The sequence below is a fragment of the Maniola hyperantus genome, chromosome 19 (assembly GCF_902806685.2).
Source record: "Maniola hyperantus chromosome 19, iAphHyp1.2, whole genome shotgun sequence".
Lineage (NCBI taxonomy): Eukaryota > Metazoa > Arthropoda > Insecta > Lepidoptera > Nymphalidae > Maniola > Maniola hyperantus.
The window spans coordinates 1,170,843-1,189,031 of NC_048554.1; the positions used below are offsets into that span (position 1 = coordinate 1,170,843).

Below are 18,189 nucleotides of genomic sequence, written 5' to 3' on the forward strand. Positions count from 1 at the left end.
TTAGGGATTAAATTCACAATTAATCTTTGTTCATAAGATTTTAGAACTTTGAATTAAAAGGAACTATAGTAAATGGTGTAACCAAGTTACAAAATGCATGATTAGTTTTTCTATTGAATAAAAAATTTGCCCATTGTAGTTTGCTAAGTATGATGCAATTATTGATGTTATTAAATCAAACAAAGAAAATGAACAACATTATTTATTTTTAAAAATAACTCCTGCTCCACTGAAGCAAACATTTAAACTAAATAATTCTAAGACAGTTGTCTTTCTAATCTAACACAATCAATCATCATTTAACATAAACCATTCACTGCATATTATCAGTCATTGCAATACCCTTAACTTGTGAAATAATTATAGTCTTTACACTTTAAATGCGGTATAAAACTTATGTCTTTGGAAGTTTACATCATCCCTCCCATACCACCCATTCCTCCCATACCGCCCATACCACCCATACCAGCCATGGGGTTAGGTTCCTTCTCTTGAGGCATATCACAGATTACAGCTTCCGCAGTCGTTAATAACGATGCTACCCCACTGGCATCCGTTAATGCTGTTCTTACAACTTTCGTTGGGTCAATAATGCCCTTTTCAATCATGTTAACATACTCGTTATTTAAAGCGTCATATCCAAATTCAGGGCCCATATCCTCAACTTTGGCAACTACAACAGATCCATCAATACCAGCGTTGCGAGCGATCTGCATACAGGGCATCTTTAATGCTTTCTTAATGATTTCAATGCCTGTAGCCTGGTCGCTGTTTGTTGTTTTGATAGAATCCAGTTCAGGAATGCATCTGAGGAGAGCCGAGCCACCTCCAGGGACGATTCCTTCTTCCACGGCAGCTCTGGTTGCATTTAAAGCATCGTTGACACGGTCCTTCTTCTCATTCACCTCTACTTCACTGGATCCACCGACATGTAGTACTGCTACACCAGATGCGAGTCTTGCGAGCCGCTCTTGTAACTTCTCCTTCTCATATTCAGAAGTTGTTTCTTGGATCTGATCACGGATCTGTTCTGCTCGTCTGTCGATATCAGCTTTCTTGCCTTTCCCTTTGAGCAGGAGAGTGTCGTCTTTGGTGATAATCACCTCACCGATATGACCGAGGTCGGATAATTGAACATCTTCCAACTTGATGAGATTTGCGTCATCACCAAATACAACACCACCAGTCGCTATGGCCATATCACTAAGTGTAGCCTTCCTGTTGTCGCCGAAACCAGGAGCTTTCACAGCAGCAACCTGCAACCCGATCTTCAACCTGTTCACAACCAAGGTCGATAACGCCTCTCCATCAACATCCTCAGCGACAATGACTAACGGTTTCCTCTGTTGGTTAGCTAACTCTAAAGCAGGAATGATTGTCTGTACGTTACTAATTTTCTTCTCGGAAAATAGAACTAAGGCATCTTGGAACTCGACCTTTGCCCCCTTCGAGGAGTTGATGAAATATGGTGAAATATAACCTCTGTCAAATTTCATGCCTTCGATAATTTCGAGTTCGTCGTTGAGAGTTTTGCCGTCTTTGACCGTGATGACTCCGTCTCTGCCGACCTTTTTCATAGCATCGGCGATGAGTTTGCCGATCGCAACGTCACCATTCGCGGAGATGGTCGCGACCTGCGCGATCTCTTCAGGCGTCGTGACCGGCTTTGACATGTTCTTCAACTTTTCTTTGACAGTTTCCACGGCCAACATAACCCCTCGGCGAATTTCAATCGGATTAGCTCCCTTAGAAATTTTCTCGAAACCTTCTTTCGCGATAGCTCTCGCGAGAACCGTAGCAGTTGTAGTTCCATCGCCGGCTTCTTCGTTTGTATTATTTGCTACGTTTTGGACGAGTTTGGCACCGATATTCTGAAATTTGTCTTTGAGTTCTACTCCTTTGGCTACTGTCACACCATCTTTTGTTATTTTCGGCGAACCCCAAGATTGCTCTAAAATTACGTTTCTACCTTTTGGACCCATTGTGACTGCGACGGCATCGGCGAGGATGTCTACGCCCTGCAGCATCAGCGCTCTTACATCAGCACCGAACCTTACATCTTTGGCATAGAATCTTGAAAACTGGAGGGTTTTGTTCAAGGATACGGTTTGGCGAACGACACGAGGCAGGCGCAACATTTTTCACTCAATTGGAATGATATAACGGAGTTTAAAGAGAATTCAGATTACTCTGAAAACTTGCACTTCTCGAAGATTCTCCTTGAAATCGCGCAACGAAACGTGATTATCGCCGGTTATAGGTTATGTCACTGTCCACCAGTGTTGCCATGACTTAATTTTATTTCACGGTTAACATTTTACCCCATGCTTGCAATTTACCCTAAATTATGTCCATTGAAAATAAAATGCTAATTTTTATTGGTTCCACCGTTCCAAACCATAGACAGGGTAATTTCCAAACGTGGTTACAAGTTATTGACTTTTCTGTTGGAGCAAGGAAGCGAAGGGCTTTGTGTGTGACATCAGCCGTCGCTCGTCAGAAAAAGGAGCTGCGATCAGTGTATTACTTTACTCTATGGCTGCGATCCACGCTCTACTAGGGCTTATCAAAAGAAATTCACCATCACAGATTACCGTCATCTGTAATCACCATGCAACAAATTGCTGCTGCATATTTCTGCTAAGATTTTGATGTTTTTCTCACTTACTTTAGATTATTTCAATCTAGCTTAGTAGTTCCTGCCTTTTAGTGACATTAAAACTTGATTAGGCTGCAATATTTTCATTTACACAATAAGTTTCATTAATACTAGTTTAAGGACATACTAATAGTTTAGTTGGTTACTAGCTTATGCTCGCGTGTACTACACAAATTTCAAACCCTCTTTCACCCCCTTAGGGGTTGAATTTTCTGAAATCCTTTCTTAGCGGATGCCTACGTCATAATAGCTATCTGCAAAACAAATTTTTTGCCTTATTAATTTTACCCTAAAAATTATTATTACAGGTATTTTTTATCTAAATAACTAGGTACCTACCTACCTACCATATAAACGTAAAAAGAAAAGCTAGCTGATTCATTGACTGATCCATCAACGCACAGCTCAAACCACTGGAAGCATTGGTTATTATGACGTAGACGCCCGCTGAGAAAGGATTTTTGTATTTTCAATTCCTAAGGGGGTGAAACAGGGGTTTCAAATTTATGAAGTCCACGCGGACGAAATTGCGGGCATAAGCTAACTAGTATTCTAAGAAAGATAAGGGGCGCTTTAGGTTTTATTGTAATATTTACAATTAAAAGTTAAAGGTAGCATGATGAAATATTATCATGCTACAGTTTTACTTTTACTATAGTTTTACTATTTACCCTAAATCTAGGTTAAACACAGGTTAAATCTTTGCTGTGGCTATAATGGCAGCACTGGTGACCACAGAGTCTTGACAGCAGCCGTAGACTCTATGCATAGACACACACCCACCTTATTGTTTACTCATTGCACCACCCACATCAATAGTACCTATATAATCTATGGCCCACATTCATAGGCTTTTATTTTCCGGCAGATCGGTAGGTACCTACACAAGCGATCTACAATAATGAACTATGATTGAATGAATGACTCCAGTGCCCTGTTTATCAAACGTTACAAGTCTTGTATTACAAGCGTTTCTCTTGTAAATTTGTGCATTTTTACAAGAATGCGTTTATCAAAACTACACTTGTAAACTACAAGCTACGAGTAATATCACTTGTAATACAAGTGTTTTTCACACTTGTATTTGTGGTTTTGTTCATCAAAAATGCCTTTGTAGCTTGTAGCTTGTAACTTGTAACGAAAAAGTTGGAGAGCCTCTGTTGACTCTTAATTTATTTTACAAGTTGTATGCAAGTATGATATTGTATAAAAGAATAATTAAATTATCTAGTACCTAGTAGTAAATAGGTAAAATAACTATAAAATAATTCAAAGGTGTAATTTTATTAAACTTATCAATGTTGCTCTTCTTAAATTTGACCAAAACGTGTCTCATGTACATACGAGTATGCTGGCATAATCTTTTTCGGCAGATACAAGTCCAACCGTCCAAGCGACTGACATAGCAATAGTATCTCTTTCCACTCTGCTATTTTTTGGTCTTTAGATAATTTATCAGTAAATGCGCCAAATAAAATATCTTTTTTGTCACGAATTACTTAATTGAAGAATAATTGTAACTTTCGCATCAGATTTTGCCATTTTTTGCGATGTAAGTAATTCGAATAGCGAAAATTTTTAAAGTCTATCTATTTTTCCAAATTTTAATTCTAACCTTAATTCATGAAAAATAATGTATAGTATAGGTACTTCCTGTTGGTGTAGGTACCGAAATAGAATAAATAAAAGTAGGTAGGTAAATAAAATAAGAAGCAATAGGTTTTACAAATAGGTTATTTAACACAAAATTAAATAATTTGAAAAAAAGTTTTATTTTTAACAATAACTTGACTAGTTATGGTACCGTAATTTCTATTTTATCGACATTTATTACGGTTGAAAAATTATTTTGTAATTTAGCAAAAATAAAGTGTATAAATTAAAAATACAAGTTCTACAAGTCTTGTAAAATCCTACAAGTCTTGTGAAATTATTTGATAAACATAATTTACAAGAGTTTGTAAAAAGTTCTTGTAACTTGTAACTTGTGAGCTTGTAGACTTGTAATGTTTGATAAACAGGGCACAGCTCTCCAGCTTGAGTTTATTTTAGTCTGAGTTATTAATACTCTCTATGCCGCTAGTGGCCGCTAACATTAGCTAACCACTAGCTTTTTTTTTTTTAATTCAAATACAAGTTAGCCCTTGACTGCAATCTCACTTGTGCCCTGTTTATCAAACATTACAAGTCTACAAGCTCACAAGTTACAAGTTACAAGAACTTTTTACAAACTCTTGTAAATTATGTTTATCAAATAATTTCACAAGACTCGTAGGATTTTACAAGACTTGTAGAACTTGTATTTTTAATTTATAACACTTTATTTTTGCTAAATTGCAAAATAATTTTTCAACCGTAATAAATGTCGATAAAATAGAAATTACGGTACCATAAGTTATTGTTAGAAATAAATTTTGTTTTCAATTAATTTATTTTTGTGTTAAATAACCTGTTTGTAAAACCTATTGCTTCTTATTTTGTTTACCTACCTACTTTTATTTATTCTATTTCGGTACACCAACAGGAAGTACCTACACAAAAAGTTTAAATGAAAAATAATACATTCTTTTTCATGAATTAAGGTTAGACTTAAAATTTGGAAAAATAGATAGACTTTAAAAAATTTCGCTATTCGAATTACACCGCAAAAAATGGCGAAATCTGATTCGAAAGTTACAATTATTCTTCAATTTAGTAATTCGTGACAAAAAAGATATTTTATTTGGCGCATTTACTGATAAATTATCTAAAGACCAAAAAATAGCAGAGTGGAAAGAGATACTATTGCTATGTCAGTCGCTTGGACTTGTATCTACCGAAAAAGATTATGCCAGCATACGCGTATGTATATGAGGACACGTTTTGGTCGAATTTAAAAAGAGCAGCATTAATGATAAATTTAATAAAATTACACCTGTGAATTATTTTATAGTTATTTTACCTATTTACTATTAGGTATTAGATAATTTAATTATTCTTTTATACAATATCATACTTGCATACAACTTGTAAAATAAATTAAGAGTCAACGGAGGCTCTCCAACTTTTTCGTTACAAGTTACAAGCTACAAGCTACAAAGGCATTTTTGATGAACAAAACCACAAATACGAGTGTGAAAAACACTTGTATTACAAGTGATATTACTTGTAGCTTGTAGTTTACAAGTGTAGTTTTGATAAACGCATTCTTGTAAAAATGCACAAATTTACAAGAGAAACGCTTGTAATACAAGACTTGTAACGTTTGATAAACAGTAGGGCGATTGTCTAAAACCTGCATCAATCATTATTACAATCTCAATTGTTCTGATTGGCTAAATTTGTGCGATTCTCGTTGCAACAATGCATTGTGGCCAATAGTGAGCGAGCATTAACCAATCAGAGATGATTGCGATCGTGACATTGTAGCTGTCAAACAACCGCGGTAGGGCCACAGGGCACTGGGGGTATGGCAGTTTTTATTATTACACTAGCCATCGCATTTTGACAGTTGACGTGCAGTTGACACTTGACAGTTAGATGGTCTGTGATAGCAAATATCGCGTGGAAATTCATGCGAAATTCAAATACTTTTTTTTGTATTCTTCGTATTAATACGGCGGCGGAAGCACGTTTTTCGCTTGTAAAGAAAACCATGTGGTGATCTCTTGCGCGACAGTATAAATTTTATTTAATTAACTTAATAATAAGCGTATGTTTTAAGGGCACTCTTAACTTTGGTTGTTTTAATTAACATTACATAATAATGGATTCTTGGTGAGCCAAATTTTTGCATATTATTAGTATTATTACACTTCCTTTCCTGGTTAATTTATTGGCATGGATAGCGCGCCGCGCCGTGAATTAACCACACTTGTGTTCTATCTAAATAATGAAGAATGCAATAATGCTATACAATTTTCTTAGTAGGTAGTTTAATTTTTTATAAGCATTCTTCACTAATACAGAGCATTTCTTTACTACATATTGGTGTCCTAATCCATAATTAATAGCATAGCATAATAACTTAGATATTTTATAATGTTGCCCATGAAGCTTAAACACCGAGTTTAAAACAATAAAAGTGAATGTTAGTTAAAATTAAGTACCTACTCAACTTACTAAGTAATTGAATCTACTTTGATTTGTAGGGTTCCATAACCCAAAAGCAAAAAAGGAACCCTTATACTACATTATCATTTTTAAAGAGTACTAGCTGACCCACCCTGGCTTCACTCACTTGTGAAAATCTGGGAGGGTGTGCAATTTTCAAAAATCCTGAAACAAATATTTGGCAGATGAACTCCCTAAATAAATAGAAGGCTAACGCCTTAACAATGCTATCATTGCCATCCATAAATATTTTATGCCTTTAACTACAAACAAGTCTAATCAAAAATATTTTTTTCAGTTGCCCTTGTGGTAAAGATTTGCTGGTGGGTATTGGTAACCCACTGCTGGACATATCGGCTTGTGTTGATAATGACTTGTTGATGAAATATGATCTCCATCCAGACGACGCAATTATGGCTGAGGAGAAACACATGCCTCTCTATAGGGAGCTTGTCGAAAAGTATGTATCTATTAGCTTATGCTTGCGACTTTGTCCACCTGGACTACACAAATGTCAAATCCCTATTTCAGCCCTTTAGGGGTTCAATTTTCAAAAATCCTTTCTTAGCGCATGCGCATGCCTACGTCATAATAGCTGTCAGCATGCCATATTTCAGCCCAATCCTTTCAGTATTTTGCGCTGTGTGTTGATAAAGAAGTACAGTATTGTACAAACAATAGGGTCTTGGATTGTAGTCATAAAATGATGTGATTTTCTGTACAGTGGTAGTTTATGGGGCTAGAGTTCATTAGTAAAGAGAATAATTTAAAAAATAATGATTTTTCATGAATCACCGCTATACGGAAAGCAAATAATGAAGTCACAATGCATAAACGACAAATATTTTTTAACTAGCTTATGCTCGCGACTTCGTCCGCGTGGACTACATAAATTTCAAACCCCTATTTCACCCCCTTAGGGGTTGATTTTCAAAAATCCTTTCTTAGCGGATCCCTGCCTAAGTCATAATAGCCATCTGCATGCCAAATTTCTGCCCAATCCGTCCAGTAGTTTTACCTGTGCGTTGATAGATCAGTCAGTCAGTCCCCTTTTCCTTTCATATATAGATTCTTAACGTTAAAAATAGTTTTCCACAGAAATTACTCTATTTTTATAACATAACATAACATATATCTTTATTTGCAAAAAAGGTTTGACACATAAGACTTTGACTTTTTATGTTCAATTCATTTCCCAATTATTCTATTTTTATGTTAAAAATAAAAATTGAAAAAACTGTCTTTTACGGATCGTGGCGTCGTTACTCACCTTACGTGACGTTTGTGTTAAAAATAAATAAAATTCAGGATTTTTAAAAAATTACATCATTTTATTACTGCAGTCCAAGGCCCTATTGCGAGTTGGAAGAGAGAGTTGCGAGAGAGAAAGTTAGTGTATACTCAGGATCAAACACCAGACCCCCTGTATATGAAACCACAATCCTAATTACTAGGCTACAGCTTCATGAAATAACAACTGTTGGTTAATATTTTAGCTACAAAGCGGAATTCATAGCTGGAGGCAGCGTACAGAACACTTTAAGAGTGGCACAATGGATCTTGAAGACACCTAACGTTTGCACATACTTTGGTTGTGTTGGCAATGATCGTTACGCCAGGATATTAAGAGACAAAGCCACGTAAGTATTAGCTTATGTTTTTAGGGTTCCGTACCTCAAAAGGAAAAACGGAACCCTTATAGGATCACTTTGTTGTCTGTCTGTCAAGAAACCTACAGGGTAGTTCCCGTTGACCTAGAATCATGAAATTTGGCAGGTAGGTCGGTCTTATATTATAGACATTAGGGGAAAAATCTGGAAACCGTGAATTTGTGGTCACATCACACAAAAAAAATTTAATTGTGGTCATTAATTAATAATTAATATTTTCAATTTTCGAAGGAAGATAACTATATCAAGTGGGGTATCATATGAAAGGTCTTTACCTGTGCATTCGTAAACAGTTTTTTATTTATTTTTGTGCAAAATGTCGATAAAATACGTCTGTAGTACGGAACCCTCAGTGCGTGAGTCTGACTCGCACTTAGCCGGTTTTTCGCGGGCATCATCTAGTGACTTGATAAAATACAATATGTTGCTATGATAAATGAGAAGTTAAGAGGATAGTTTGATAACTTATGCCCTCACTATCTTATCCGAGTTGGTTTGCTCGCGCCTTATATTACGTCAGCTTTGTTTGGACAGTCGAATTATGTAAACTATGAAACGTACATAATTCGTAGACCATTTTGACCATATTCTTTGACCAAACTAACAAGAAATAAAGTGACCAACAAAATAAATTAGGAACCCATTGCATTATTATCTTATTCAATATAATTATCATCTTAACCCATATCTAGCTAATTGCTTAGGTATTAGGTAATTTATTTGGTATAGCGCAACAAAAGGACACGCCTATTTAGTGTAACGATAATAATAATATCCATATTAATATTATAAATGTGAAAGGGTGTCTGTCTGTCTGCTAGCTTTCACGACCCAACAGTTTAACCAATTTTGATGAAATTTGGTACAGAGTTAGCTTACGTCCCGGGGAAGGACATAGGCTACTTATAATCCCGGAAAATCAAAGAGTTCTCAATTCAATTCAATTCCCAATTATTGGCTTTTAGGAATCAAAGAGTTCTAACGGGATTCTTAAAGGCCCGTATGAGATTTGTCACAAAGGTAGCTTGCATCCCGGAAATTGACATAGGCAACTTTTCTCCACTATCCCGGACAATCAGAGTTGGGAACGGAGTTTTTAAACACCTTAATTCACGCGGACGAAGTCGCGGGCATCCTCTTGTACTTAATAATGTACCTACCTATCTTATCTAATTCTGTATAGGTAAGCTTAATTAATCGATCTCTATTATGGCTAAATTAGTCTTGGATGATAATTAGCGGTAGATAATAGTTAGTAGAAATAACCATACATACCTTTGTAGCTAGCAAGCGGTAATATTCTAGTAGTTAAGATGTCGGCTAAGGATTCGGGGGTTCAATCACCCACGCACGCAGCTCGAACGTTTTAAGCAGTTACCTAAAAAAAGCTAGATAGATAGATATAATATTATGTAACAAGGTGCGGAGGAAGGCGACTCATAACAGCTGTCTTAGTACGAGTGTCTAAGCACTCCTTTGGCAGGATCACATGTTAAACTAGCATTTTTTTAAAAAGAATATTAGCCAAGCATGATGGTTAATATTCCCCCATAGATAAATTATTGGTTTCGCTACGCTATTCACCTTTCCCCTCCAACTAAGCGTTAAGCTTGTGCTAGGAGTAGGTACGACAATAGTGCAACGGGTGGGGATTTCAGTCCGCTCCGTTGAGCTATTGAGGCTCTAAATTATTCGTTTAGAATAGTTATAATAGAGTGAGAAAAACCTTGACTGTCAATTCTATCAATCATTATCTACCGCTCATATAATAATTGAACTTGTTAATGAAAACGATCACGTGATCGCATCACGTAAAATATGTCGGTAGGAAGAAAGGTGATGTATTGTACAGTACGCGGGCGAAAGTAATGTCATCATCATCATCATCATCAGCCTGTGGACGTCCATTGTTGGACATAGGCCTTCCCTAAAGAGCGCCACCACACCCGGTCCTCAGCCTTCCTCATCCAGCCACTTTCCGCCAGCTTCTTTATATCGTCGGTCCATCGTGCTGGAGGGCGTCCCACACGTAGTGCTTGCTTAAACGCGGTCTCCACTCAAGGACTTTCCGGCTCCAACGGCCATCGCCTCTACGACAGGCATGACCTGCCCACTGCCACTTCAGCTTGCTAAAAGTTTGGTCTATGTCAGTGACCTTGGTTCTCCTGCGGATCTCCTCATATCGGATCTTGTCCCTCAGGGAAACTCCTAACATAGCCCTCTCCATAGCTCGCTGAGCGACTTTGAATTTGTGAACAAGACCGTTTGTTAGTGTCCACGTTTCAGCACCATAGGTGAGGACGGGAAGAACACACTGGTTAAAGACTTTCGTCTTCAGACACTGAGGAACTGACGATGAGAAGACTTGGCTCAATTTCCCAAAAGCTACCCAACCTAGCCCGAATTCTTCTGTTGGCTTCCTCGTTGAAATTGCTTCTACCTAATTAATGCGGAAAGTAATTTACACGAACGTAAAATAGACGGAATAACATTTCACAAGTTTGCACCTCTGCTTGAGCGAGAGGGACTGAGGGGGCCACGCTAGTTGCATATCTGTAAGTGTATATCTGTGCCTAAAGCCTTGAATCTGGTATGTATCCAGGTCGGAAGGTGTCACAGTCCACTACCAAGTGACGAGGGACGCCCCGACGGGCACGTGCGCCGTGCTCGTCACGGGCACGCACCGCTCCTTGTGCGCGAATCTCGCCGCCGCGCAGAAGTTCACCCCTGACCACCTGGACAAGCCGGAATGTAAGCAGAGCATTGAAAATGCGAAGTTCTTCTATGCTTCCGTAAGTAAATTTAGTTAAGTATTACTAGATGATGCGATTTATCTGAGTGGTGCGATATAAGTACCTTTAAGTCAAGAGTGAATAGGCATCTTCTAGGCAAGCATTTTAGGCTGCATCATCATTTGCCAGCAGGTCTGATTGCAAGCAAAGTATAGAAAGTACATTTTATCATCTCCATTTTAGTTTTAAAATTCCCAGATTTCTCATCCTAACCGAGTCGGATATGCTATTAAGCTGCTGTTATCTATGCTGTTGTTGGGTTAGTGGAATATATGAGTATTATTAGTTGCGTGCTATAAACTGCGGTTCTAAAATAGGTCCATTGTTATTTTGCTTACTGTATCTAAGTCTCAACCTATAGTCTAATAGGTACCTACCAGCTGCGCTATTGCGGTAGAATGACAGCTACAATGTCACGATCGCAATCACCTCTGATTGGTTGACGCTCGTTCACTATTGGCTACAATGTATTGTTAATTAGAATAGTACAAATTCAGCCAATCACAACTATTGAGATTGGCTGAATTTAAGATAACCTATTAACGGCAGCGTAGAGTTCGTAAATCGGAGATAACCATTCACTATTGTTTAATTATAATCTTATTACGTTAATTTAACGAGGGATCATAATAAATTCGGATTATTTTTACACTGTTGAATGGAAAATTCCAAAGGTTATTTATCTCCCAGACATCTGGCTACTTAGTGATTAAACTAAAAATACTCTCAAGTTCTTGACATACGAGTATCTACTCTTGAACGCGAATATGATTACTACTAGTATTCGAAATCTATAGAACTTTTATCACGCTAACAATTCATTCTAATAGGTATCACATATAAGTCCGGAAGTGTCTATCTCGTCTGTCTACTATACGAAGTAGTACTTAAAAATTCTTTGGTCTACTAGCTTCATAGCTTATCCACTTGACTGATTTTGACGTTTGGTACCTACTGAAATTGCTTGCATCCCAGAGATGCACATAGACAACTTGTGTCCTGGAAAATCAAAGAGTTCTCACGGGATTTTTAGCCAATTTTGAGGCTTGGTACAGAGGTAGCATGCATCTCGGGGACGGATATAGGTAGCATTTTGTCCCGGAAAATCAACTAGTTTTCACGAAGTTTTTATAAAACTTAAATCTAGGTAACTACGTGAACGAAATTGTGGGTATTATTTATTTGTTTCATATTGACATAGCGGACATAGCCTACTTTTTGTCCTGAATAACTAATTAAAAAAGTCGAAATGGAACTAGGTACTGAACAATCGTTTTCAAGAGAAAACATACGTATTCATCTGTTACATAATCAAAAAACATTGTAAATGATAAGCTTCATATGGTTTAATACGATATTGCTGTGAAATTTTGGCACGAGATTGTTTTAGTTCACTCGGTCATCTGGCAAAGGTGTCAGGAAAAGACGTCAAGAGTTGGCCTCAGTGTGACGAATTACGAAAAGTACAATTGAAATTCGAATATCTAATGAATTGCGATTATAACAGTTATCTTCGATATCGCTATAATATCAACCGATAGACGTCCACTGCTGGATATAGATTCGGTGGTCTTCCACACGCAACGGTCTTGCGCCGCCTGAATGTAGTGGGTACTTAACTGATATGTAAATGATAAAAGTTTATGGATTTAACTCGCGGCTCACTCCAACAATGCGCGGGATTTTAATCACGTCTTATACATCACATCTTATTGAATAATTCAAAAGAAATATTTGAAAAGAGCAAGAGTTCTTCTGGAGAAAGGGCATTCTGAACCAATGGTAGATTTATTTGACCATTTGAAAGCACTCGTAGAAGTTTATTTAAATAAAAACCTTTTTATTTGTGTTTCTGTTCTTGCATTTTGCACTTTTAATCGACAAGTCTTATTTTACGATTTGCAGGGTTTCTTCGTAGCTGTATCGCCAGAGTCCATAATGTTGCTAGCAGAGCGTGCGCACACGGGCGGCCACTCGTTCATAATGAACCTGAGTGCGCCGTTCGTGTCGCAATTCTTCAAGGAGCCACTGAAAAAGTTGCTGCCGTACGTCGACGTGCTATTTGGCAATGAATCGGTGAGTATCCATTATTTGTCTGGTAGGAGACTACTGGAATGCAGACCACATACCGGAAAGAGAAACGTTGGAAGACAATCATCCCGTTGGTCCGACATGCAGGAGGCTCGCCCAACACGGAAGAATGGCGTGCACGTGAGGAGGCATAGGCCTTTTTATGTATCCATAATTGGACAAAGGTCCAACTATGGAGAAATAACGGCTAACAAAGATGAAAAAGGACGCTTCGGCCGTGGCTAGTTACCACCTATCTACGGAAAAAGATAGCACTAGATTTAGACTTGTGAGTTTAGTTTAGTTACATTGTTAGAAAAGTTTCTTGCTGGCTCTTCTCAATAGAATTTGCTTTCAAAACCGTGGTAGTCACAGACGTAAGAGACGTATTTAGTTTAAAAAAATGATATGATTTTTTTATTTTGTTTTACAGGAGGCAGAGGCGTTTGCCAAAGCGTTCGGCATAGCAGAAACGGATTTACAAAAGATTGCTTTAGAAATAGCGGCACTGCCCAAACTTAACAGTTCAAGGGACCGAGTGGTTGTCATCACACAGGGAAAAGACCCTGTTATACTCGTTGAGGGGTCCAAAATAACTTTAATACCCGTCACTGCGTTATCTAGGGATCAAATTGTGGACACTAATGGGGCGGGGGATGCGTTTACGGGGGGATTCCTCAGTCAAATGGTCTTGTTGAAGCCTTGGGAGGTATGCGTCAAATGCGGTATATACACTGCTACACATATTATCCAGCATTCTGGGTGCACTTTTAGTGGTATTAGCGATTTTAAGGAGGATTAACTTTTTTTTTAAATAATTTTAGGGACAATTTTTGGACATGCTATAGTTTCAACTGTAAATAATATCGATAACGGGTCAAGTAACACGTAATAAGGTAGCGGTCACAGTTCACGACACTTACGAAATGAAACGTCACCTGCCAGTGGACTGAAAACCGAAAGGTCGACGGTTCAAACCCCGCCCGTTGCACTATTGTCGTACCTACTCCTAGCACAAGCTTGACGCTTAGTTGGAGAGGAAAGGGGAATATTAGTCATTTAACATGGCTAATATTCTTTAAAAAAAATTGACGTTAGGTAGGCTATAAAACTACTGTAGTACGCGACAGGTCGACATGGCAATCGCAAATAATTCGAACAAGTATTATGTAATTTTTTCACAATAATGCTGGGCACTTTTGGGCCAAATCTTGGCATTCCCCTTTGCCTGTTGATGGGTTTAGAAAAATACCAAATGAAATTTTCTTAATGTAAGTTAACACTATGATAAGACATTTAAACGGGTTTACAAAATATAATATGAAATAACCACACAGAACATATTTTTATAGTTATACAGTTCTTGCAATTCACAAAGGTTAGTGAACTTTACTTGTGGTAACATCGTTTACATGGGAATTGCGTAAGTGTGCGTGCATGTCGGACCAATCAGTCGCGAGCAAGCGCTGTCAAACGCACACATGTAGTGTACCTTATGTATACCGATACGACTTAAACACAAGCATGAGTCAGTGGCCTTCGTGAAATGCAAGAACTATACCATTTTATAGCACTATAATCACAGAAAATCAAAATGATTAATGAGCCAATAAAAAATGAAATGATATTTTGTATGTTATTTAATAGTTGGTTAAATAAAAACCGTACATTTTTTTCGTACACTACTTATAGTAGAAAGTTTTTTTTAGGTAATACATATGTTGTATTGATTGTTTATTGATGTAAGCTGAGTTACTGAATCAGTAGGCACGTTCTTAACTTGTTTCAAGTAAGAAATATCACAAAACTTACGATAATGCACATTGCATGTCTACAAAAGTAAATAAATATAAAGCATAAAGTTCAATAGAAAACTTAACAATGTTAAGTATACGTATGTCAAAACTCAAAATGATAAAGTTTTAATTCCATCATTTTGATCTTTATATACCTAACTACTACCTTATATACGTGACAGGTTGAAATGACAATCGGGGAGGGAACGACCCATACACCCGCACGAGTAGGGGGGCACCCCCCCCCGCGTCGTACCCTGATTGCCATCTCAACCTGTCGTTTAAATTGTTATATTATCAAAATTAATAACTATCAGTCATTTTACAATAGTAGGTCGGTTTGACAAAAAAGTACCCTGAGTTTACAGAAAACAAAGTGAAAACATCTTTATTAGTTTTTTTTTTAACTTATAAAGGTACTTTATATGGCATTAGGAACTATATTATCTTAATATTAACAGCAAGTCACCCCCATTAACGTTAGATTGGCCATTAAATAGGGATGATGACAACTAGTCAAATCAGCGACTTTTTATCAAACGTCATAGCGCTGAGCTTGTATGAAATACATAGGTGTGACTGCATAAACATTTGACCTTCTTTCACATACTTTTTTTGTTGATTTAACTATAGATAATTTAAAATGATCAACAAACTTAAAACTAACAGCGGGCGTGGATTTTGGATGACCCACTATTTAATAATTCCTAAGAAATGAATTATTTTTGACATAGGCATCATCCCCATTGCGCGCAAAACATGTACAGCGGGACTTACACAAACCCATTTGTACTTTAGTTAGCTTCATAGATTTGTACACAACCAAAATAGACATCAAATTAACGGGAAACGACCCGTACACCTACCGGCTTCTCCCACCAGTGGGTGCAAGGGGAATTAGTATTTACATGTACACCCACTGTATTAGGGTAAGAATTAAATTTTTAAATTTCGATACATCGAAATAGTTAAATATATGTATCAATATATTTTTTACATTTAATTCCTACCCGCAGTGGGTGTATGGGTAAATTCGAATTTCCCTTGCACCCACTGGTGGTAGAAGCCAGTGGGTGCATGGGCTTCCCAAATTAACATACCTACTTCTATATAAAAACTATAGAATATTTAACGATATGAGCCTCCCAGTTAGGCACCTCATCTTCATCACCGAGTAGAGGCATACACCTGTAATCCTCCACTATAATAAAGTTGTTCCAATAGTTCAACACCTTACTTACACTCCGAGTGACTCTATGGGAGCGCAGGTCTGGAGAGAGTCTGCAGAATAAGTTTACTACCTCATCGTAGCTTTTTTTCAACACCATCATGTCTTTATCATGTTTGGTATCTTCGTTTTTCCTGCAGTGAATCAGAAATTTGTATGAAGCTCTGTTTATACAACTATGCAGTAATAGGCTAGGTCAAAAATATTGTTAAAGTAACATTTTATTCAGACAGTACCTACAGGTAGGGAATGCAGCCCGGAATAAAACTTCAATCTTGATACTGCACAGTTTAGTAAAACTTAAATTGTTACAAAGTTTTTTAATAGATATGGGGCCGATTCTCTAGTACACAATCTCTAAACTAAACTAAATTAACAGGTCTAAGTCTAGTGCTTTCCTTTTCCGCAAGCAACATTATGAAAGGGATAGCAATAGATTTAGACGTGATATTTTAGTTTAGTTTAGAGATTGTGTACAAAGGAATTAGCCACAATATGTATATAACAAATTTGTACTTATGTTTAATATTATTTTGATGTAAATAAAATGTTTTCTACTGAAATTTTGGTTTTATTTGTAGAAGTCTCAAGTCAAGAACGATTTTGAAACATGAATTAGAAAGTTTATTATTTAAATCTATATGTGTGTGTATATATATATATTTATTTATGTAGTCTTTTGTACGTCTATTATATTTTATTTGTATGTATTAGTGTATTAATAATATGTATTTTATATTCTTATTATATTATGGTTTAGTTTATTTAGCTATTGGTATTTAGGTTTATTATACACCACCTCCCATTGTCCATTTGTTCGTTTTCAGCCTAGCCTTAAGGTTGTCTGGAAGAGATCGCTATTTAGCGATAAGACCGCCTTTTTGTACCTACTTTTTAGATTTCTATTTGTAACCTGTCATTTGTATTTTTGTGGTGCAATAAAGTATATACATACATACACACAAAGTGTTTACAATCTAAATTTTGAATTTATGCAGTCTTTAAGTTTAATTCTAAGTTGAAACCTACCTACTTATTAAAATTTGTTGTCATAATAATTGCATCTCCAGTAACTACTGGCAGTAAGTTGAACTTGAACCATAATATTGATACCTAGGTAAGTATAGGTAATCAAAACAATTAAAATCCATTATTAGTTACTACGCTAAAATACATTATGAACAGCCAAATTAGTGTTATACTAGCTGTACAGATGCCAGCGACTTCGCCCGCGTGGATTTAGATTTTATCCCGTGGTGCGTAAGTCTGAATGACCGGGATGAAAAGTAGCCTAGTCTCAGGTCTATGTCAAGTCTATACCCTGGCTGTTTGGTCTTTACAGTTTAATCAGAAAAAATCATGGTTAGTAAAAGTAAGTATTTGAACCCTAAGTTAAGTCCTAAGACAAATCAAGATGTGTCTTGGGACTTAGCTTATTTGTTCTAACAATAGGTTAGGTACCTACCTATCTAATTAATAAGTAATTTAATTTTTTTGTACTTACTCCATCGTTTCAATGGTTGAAAATTGAGGGTAAACTAAAAAAAAATCTAGGCTCGCTAGACACAGCTACTTAATATAAACATTTATCTGAAAAAATATCATTTTTCGAGTCTAAGCTTCGATTACTAGCTTTGTTCACCAAAATAAAACTTTTGTAAAAAGCCCGCTAAATTCGCTGACAAATCAAACAAAATCAAAACCTTTTTGTTTGACATCTATTTGACATTTGCGTTGCGGCGACATGCCCGCCATTGAACATAGACAATAGACAAAGTTGTGAACGAATGATAAATAGTGATGTCTCATCGATGAGTGCAGCTGTTATGTTGGTAGAACATGGGCGAGCCTCAGAATAAATACCTCTGTGGGACGAGCCAAC

At 36.8% G+C, this 18,189-nt stretch overlaps 3 protein-coding genes and 1 long non-coding RNA gene across 4 annotated transcripts in view; 2 read left to right on the forward strand and 2 right to left on the reverse strand.

Moving 5' to 3' along the window:
* Positions 1–18,189, forward strand: part of p115 (General vesicular transport factor p115) — a 152,921-nt gene that overhangs the window by 26,250 nt on the left and 108,482 nt on the right. The gene's annotated exons all lie outside the window — the stretch shown is intronic.
* On the reverse strand, positions 190–2,291 carry Hsp60A (Heat shock protein 60A). Its single transcript, XM_034978970.2, has one exon. The coding sequence runs from the start codon at positions 2,136–2,138 to the stop codon at positions 411–413; it is 1,728 nt and encodes a 575-aa protein (XP_034834861.1). The 5' UTR covers positions 2,139–2,291; the 3' UTR covers positions 190–410.
* Positions 6,200–15,483, forward strand: Adk2 (Adenosine kinase 2). The gene is made up of 6 exons (XM_034978971.2): positions 6,200–6,415; positions 7,050–7,211; positions 8,248–8,391; positions 11,024–11,213; positions 13,119–13,289; positions 13,717–15,483. The coding sequence occupies exons 1-6, from the start codon at positions 6,405–6,407 to the stop codon at positions 14,083–14,085; spliced, it is 1,047 nt and encodes a 348-aa protein (XP_034834862.1). The 5' UTR covers positions 6,200–6,404; the 3' UTR covers positions 14,086–15,483.
* LOC138403648 (uncharacterized) lies at positions 14,906–18,034 on the reverse strand. The gene is made up of 2 exons (XR_011237865.1): positions 17,812–18,034; positions 14,906–16,441 (listed from the first exon to the last, which is right to left on the reverse strand). It is a non-coding gene; the product is annotated as an uncharacterized lncRNA (long non-coding RNA).